This window comes from Trachymyrmex cornetzi, unplaced genomic scaffold (genome assembly GCF_001594075.2).
Source record: "Trachymyrmex cornetzi isolate Tcor2-1 unplaced genomic scaffold, Tcor1.1 scaffold532, whole genome shotgun sequence".
Taxonomy (NCBI): Eukaryota; Metazoa; Arthropoda; class Insecta; order Hymenoptera; family Formicidae; genus Trachymyrmex; species Trachymyrmex cornetzi.
This window is the reverse complement of record NW_017299842.1, coordinates 159,847-166,709: the sequence shown is the minus strand read 5'-3', so window position 1 is coordinate 166,709 and position 6,863 is coordinate 159,847. Positions and strand designations below refer to the sequence as shown.

The 6,863-nt window shown below is 35.1% G+C and overlaps 1 protein-coding gene and 1 pseudogene across 1 annotated transcript in view; one reads left to right on the top strand and one right to left on the bottom strand.

Annotated features, from left to right (window-relative positions):
• Positions 1-3,300, bottom strand: part of LOC108765780 (52 kDa repressor of the inhibitor of the protein kinase) — an 8,538-nt gene extending 5,238 nt beyond the window's left edge. The window contains exons 1-2 of the mRNA XM_018514626.1: positions 1,479-3,300; positions 972-1,370 (exon numbers count right to left, since the gene is read on the bottom strand). Coding sequence (XP_018370128.1) covers positions 972-1,370; positions 1,479-3,300 — 2,221 coding nt within the window. The remainder of the gene's footprint in view (positions 1-971; positions 1,371-1,478) is intronic.
• A 2,618-nt stretch (positions 3,301-5,918) lies between these two features.
• The window catches only part of LOC108765779 (uncharacterized), a 4,576-nt pseudogene continuing 3,631 nt past the window's right edge, over positions 5,919-6,863 (top strand).

The following is a 6,863-nucleotide window of genomic DNA, read 5'->3' as shown; positions in this document are numbered from 1 at the left end:
TATGTGTTCGTGGGGGTTTGACGGAAGTAGCGGTCATTCGGTTTATAAACAAAGATACCAATCTGTTGACAATGAAAATCTAAGAGATGAGGCTGATGGAAGCATATTTGCCACAACATTCATACCATTGCAGTTGCTTTCTGATTCAAGTAATATAGTGTTATGGTACAATCGAATGCCGCAATCAGCAAGATTTTGCAGATCCATTAAACTGCAATATGCTAAAGAGTCAGCAGCAATTATTAAATTACAGAAAAAAAATATTGACGAGCAGATTGATAAATTAGAGATATTTGAAATTTTAATCGATAATATTCATCGAGTAAGAGTTCATTATTCGTTATTCCTTACTTTAATAGATGGTAAAGTCAGGCGCGGATCCAGCCTCCAGATTAGGGGGAGGTCACCTAGGTATCCTACCAACTTGGAAAACAGAACGAGTGGAGTGGAGCGAGAGGTTTCTCAAGCTTCGTCATCGTCAGTTTTCAGATACTTACACAGTTACGCAGCAAATGACTTGAAAAATAAAAAAACGTGACGGATTATACAAAAAAAACTTTAATTTAAATTACAAAGTCAATTTTTCTATTTTTTTTTTTTGAAAATTTGTTAATTATCTCATCAACGTCGAGATTTATGTTTTTGTGTATATTTAGAAGAGCTAGTCCAGATAATCTCTCTTGTGCCATTGAGGCACGTAGCCAAGATTTGACTCTACGTAGAGTTGAAAATGATCTTTCAGCAGTCGCTACGCTTACTGGGAGAGTAACAAGTATTTTCAAAAAAATATTAATGTTGGGGTACAAATCTTTGTCGCAGTTTTCTAACAGGTGAACTACCGATTCTGGGATGGGGGATTTATTTTTTATTTCCCTTTTCCATTTGATCATCCAGAGTCGGTATTCGTTAACAACTGAAGATGTTTGACTACCGTCCAAAAATGGCTGGTACATCTGCACGACTTTTCGTACCAATGACTTTCGTATCAATGTCTTGGTCGCTGTATGTCGACTTAGGTAAAAAGACTCCTAACTGAAATAGATCCAGAACATCAGGAGAAAGTCTTTGGCTTAGATCGTTTATAACACAATCCAAGAGGGGTACGTATATTGATCTTCGAATATACTCCTCCACAGATTGCGCCGGATGATTTGATCTATGTGTTTGCCTGGAAATAGTTCGCGACGATTTCAACTCAACATCTAGTTGTTTTGCTACTTCCCGAGCTTCTGAAAATAATTGTTGGAACACAGAGTCCACGTTTTCTCGTTTTGATTTCAACACGTCAAGTGTGTCCTTTATTGCATCCGTGGCTCTTTTCATATCTATAGATGCAGTTTGCAAAAAGCGACTCAGTGCAACGGTTGTACCTAAAACGTAAAAAATACATATTAGTACGTACATGCACCCGCAAGATATGTTGGTCGATTGAACGAAATCCATCCTTCAAAAAAGTAAAGAATGGTTTGGTTACCTACCTAAAATGTCATTCAAGCATACTGATGATATGATAAAGTCGGAACTGCGCAGTGTTTGTAAGAGACAATGGGCATCGCTTGATGTTTTGCTATCTTTCCATGTCGATATTCTCTCCAGGGCGTTACAAATTTTGATCAGATTATCACCCTGAAATTGTAAGTGTCCATCATGCCTTTCAACCCATCGCGTCTCACATATACTTTGAATTGCCACGCCGCCAAGTTCTTGTAAAAATACTTCATGGCGTTTTGCAGATGCGTTTGCAAACGCTACGATTTTCTTCATCGTCGCAGATGTGTTTCTGCACGACGCGACTTTTGATGAATTGGCCAAGGAGTTATTTAAGACATGATTATTGCAAGGGCAACGTTTCGCGTGAATGGCTTTTTTAGTTAGTTCCTGAACTGCACCCTTCACATCGGAGGCCATCACTGAACAGCTGTCGGTGCCAATACCCACACAGAAAGTCAAATCTATATCAAATTTGTGGCAAAGATTTTCTACAATTTTTGCTAATGCAACTCCTGTTAACCGAAGTTCTTTGCTGCTATCTGCTTCTTCACATCGAAGCATCTCATAAGCGTCGCAAAAGCATATAAAGTCTTCTTTAATAACACCGTTATTATAATATCTAAATGATAGACTCAACTGCTCGGTATGAGAAATGTCTGTGGTCTCATCAAACAACAGAGAGAAAAACTTAGCATTCTTCACGTTTTGTAAAATATTTTCCTGTATTTTCTCTTTGCAGATGTCTATTAGTTCGTTTTGCACAGTTTTGCTTATGTAAGTCACATTTGAACTTGCTGTTGCTAAATGATGCTGGAGAACTGTGTCACCAGCATCAATTCTAAATTTCAACAAAGCTCTGAAATTCCCCTCTGGAGCGGAGACCACACTTTTGTCGGTATTTGTACTGAAAAACTGGCCATCGTCTCTGTGGCCGCGTAGTGGTATATTTTGACGACCACAGAATATTATTGTTTTTATAATTGGTCGCAAGCGATCTCTGTTTTCCATAATTTGAGCCATTCGTTGAGTGGAAATCTGGTTGACAATATCAAGCTCCGGCTTATGATAGCATGCTAAAAAATTTTTCCCACTTTCGACGGCCATCTGATGATAATGATTGCGCTGGTGTTGTATTAATAACCCGTTTTCTCCTAATAAGCGGTCAAAAACCTTCAGTGGTTCCTTTACAAGTCGTCTGAGGTTTGACCTAGCAAAATCTGTGGCAGTAGTAGCAAACAAGGCGCAATACTTGCAATAAAGCCCCTGATCCACGTGTGATAACACAAGCCAATGGAATTTTTCAAGGTGAGATCTTTGAGCAAATTTTTTGCTTGGCTTTCCTAGTTTTATTACAACGTTATGCGGAAAAACATAGTTAGATGGTGGCATCCAATGTTTCTCAAGCAATAATGCTCTAGTAGAATCAGATAATTGATTCATGTTTTCATTAATATAGCTTCCGATATCTGAAGCGAATTCAGAGTTCAACGAGTCATTTGATATTGCAGATGACGTAGACGGCATGTCTCGTTTAGTAGCAACAGAAGTAGAAGCAACATTATTCGAATCATTATCATTAAAGCAATTTTCATTACTGGTATTAGTGGTTTTCAGTGCAGGCACTTCCTTTTCTGTTAAAATGCAAGCCTCACCATCAATTTTTTGTTTTTTAAAAAAATACGTGTTAATTTTTCGCATTGAACTAGCATCATGGCCACTTCGTTTCGATCCACCACCTCTTTTTTCCACACTATCAGCCTGACCCAAACCAACCAAAGAAAAAAAACATTCACAATCAAGCCAGTACATTTTTTACATAAACACAGTCAGTACAATATAACGAACAATTATCCAGTCATTAGTTTTGTATTCTTTGCGAGAATATTAATGTTAATTAATCATGCATTTACCTATTAGTGATTAAAGTTATCAAGGTGCAACAAAAATCATTAAAACCAACCAAACAAAAGCCCCAAACAAAGTTATTATGTACTAAACTAACTTACCATTACTTTCTTCTTTATTTCGCGTCGCGTTGATTTTCATTCAGACATCAAAATTCTCTCACTTCAACTAAACTAACTTACATTTATATTAATAACAACTTAATTCTTTGTTTCATGAATATCATTTAAATCGCAACGCAGCTACGTAAGCAACAGAATTCGTCGAGGTTATGTTTTTGTTTGTTAGCCTATCAAGAAAAAAAAATCAAAGTAGACGCGCTAGGTCGCTGACTTTGTTTACACTGTGCGCTTAGTCCGCGAATTATACGATGAGGTGTCTTTGGCTACGTTTACACCGTACATTTAGGTCGCGTCCTATACAATGCCCTTGTTTAACCTACAGGATGAACAAGAATATCTATTGTATAGACCGTTGTATAGGCCTAAATGCACGGTATAAACGTAGCCACTCTCACCACGGCTTTCTGTTATTTGTCAAATCTGTGTGCCGAACGCTTTGTGATTTTTTATAAACAAATTATTCAAAATGGGCTATGATAGTTGTGTTGTAAATTGCAAAAATACCGGAAGAAATAATAAATGTAAATTTTACAGATTCCCAACGGCAAGTTGGAAATTCGAACAACGTAACAAATGGATAGCTGCAGTTATACGGTTAAAGAATACACGTTTGAAAAAATTATTATTGCAGATTTAAACGGTAGGATAAATAACGAAATAACTCTACTTAGAATTATCCCGATATATCCCATAGTAGAGGAATACTTAATTAATAAAAGAAATAGTAAACAATAGCAAATAACTTGATAACTATAGGAAATAGACGAATCATTAGTATAACATAAATTGTAGTATTTATGTTAACCGACCGAACCGAACCGACTGACGATTGATTTCAAAGGAGGTGGTCATGACCCCATTGACCACCCCCGTGGATCCGCCACTGGTAACTCCAGGCGAACCGTCGACATCGACTGCAAGGCCAAATCGCTATGGACGGAAGACAATGCTCTGTGTTTGGTGGGATCAGAAAGGTATGATCTATTATGAGCTGCTAAAACCTGGCGAAACCATTAATACTGAACGCTACCGACAACAAATGATCAAATTGAATTAAGCTTTGCGTGAAAAACGACCGGGATATAAAAAAAGACAACACAAAGTGATTTTGCTTCATGATAATGCACCATCACACACAGCAAAACTGGTCAAGGAAACGATTGAGGCGTTTGGTTGGGAAATACTTTCGCATGCAGCTTATTCACCAGACTTAGCTCCGACCCATTACTACTTATTTGCATCGATGGGACACGCACTTGCTCAGCAGCGCTTCACTTCTTACGAAGATGTACGAAAATAGCTAGACGACTGGTTTGGCTCAGAAGAGCAACAATTTTTTTAGCGTGGCATCCACAAATTGTCAGACAGTTGGGAAAAATGTATAGCTAGCAATGGGCAATACTTCGAATAAAATATTTTTTATCATTTTCATGCAATAAACGCGTATTTTTTATTAAAAAATTCCGGTTTCATATTTACATATCTGGTATGTCAATTTACATATTTAATTATCTTGAAAATGCATTAGGCAAAAGATTCCAAACACCAATGTAGAAGTCAAGCTCGTTTATGTTGTAACAATATATGTTATAACTGATAAATGAAAATAAGCCAATTCCAACGAGCAATATAAACACGCAAAGATCTTTATTTTAAATAAAATCTCTTTAATAAAACTGCGCCGTATAATTAAAATTAATGGTATAACAGCTGTTATATACAAGAGATTTTTATTTGCGTATGTTTAAGGGTAGAATTGGCCCATTTTTACAATTGTTTTAAAATAATCTCATTATTTCCGTTAAATCTTTTTTTTTTACAAATGCAATTAACTTCAACGTGTTATTTTTCGCTTATGATGTCACGATTCTGTGGTCGTTCAGGAGTCCTAATATAATAAAATTATTACTTAGCGTTAATATTAACAATATATATTTCTTACAATTGTTTTCACGGTTTTGCTGAGCCAACAAATATAACATCTACTTTCCACAAGCACACATGCATTACAATTACAGAATAATGAAAATTTAGGAAACGAACCTGGGATGGAGCTGGAACACTCATTTTGTTGTGGTACATTTTTTGTTTTATTTATTGACTACTAGTAGATGTAATAATAATTAATAATTAATTGAATTCAATAAATAAATTCAATTTTAAATTCGTTTCACGTTAATTTTTAGTTTTATTTTATTTTTAATTGTGTGCTTCTTGCTTTTATTGTATAGGAAAATGTCAGCCAGCATATTTTGCAAAATTTGCGATAATAGAGCGCAAGCTCAATAGGATTATTCATTTTATCGAAAATGAAAATGCAAATGTTGTGCAAGAGGTGGATTTATCTCTCCTGCCAAATTTTCTCCTCAATAGTGTAGAGCAAATAAATAACTTTAATATACACAACTGAAGGATGTAAATGTTCGGAAGCAATTTGTAAGTATATATTTTATTATTTGCAAATTGAAAGACTTATGGCCTTGAATAATGATGTCACGTTGACAGCTTTAATTAATTACATTTATAGAAATTAAATAATTTATTACATTAAATAATCAAAAACAATTAAACCAATAATACATTACATTGCACACAAGTGTATACGCGTATACACACACACGCACGCACGCACGCACGCACGCACACGTGCCCGCGTACAAATCTTATAAATGTTCATTTGTTACAGATGGAAAAAATGTCTACATTAGGCGGAGAATCAGTATCAAAAGTTGATAGAAACATCATGTCTCACAATATTGGATACGAGGTTGCGCTAGGATACACCTGGACTGGACAAAAAAAGAAATAGCAATGAAGAAGTCCAAATTATCTGACGCAATAATTGGTATAAAATCCTCATTCAACATTTGGCCTGTTTGGGACGAGTCTTCACTCGTCATTTTTGAAGAATTGTTACAATATATATGGTCTTGTGAATTTTATTAACATATATATATGTTAATTTTATATAAACAATATGTATTAACGATTTTATATATGTATTAATATATGATTTTATATGTATTAAAGTTATATTTCAAAATTTTGAACTGAAATATAGATTATGTAGTTGTGTATAAACATATTTAATGTTTTATTATATTATATCACATATTATCAGGGAATGGAAGTAACTCGTTACTTGTAACGAAGTTACAGTTACAAGTTACTTTTTTGGTAACTTTACTAGTAACTGCGTTACTCTTTTTCTTTGGTAACTGTAACGGTAACGAAGTTACATTTCTTTGATAACGGTAACGAATTTTACAGTTACTTTTATCGTTACTTTGCACATGATTGGACACGATACGACACAAGCTATTTACACTGTAAAAAAATTTCGTA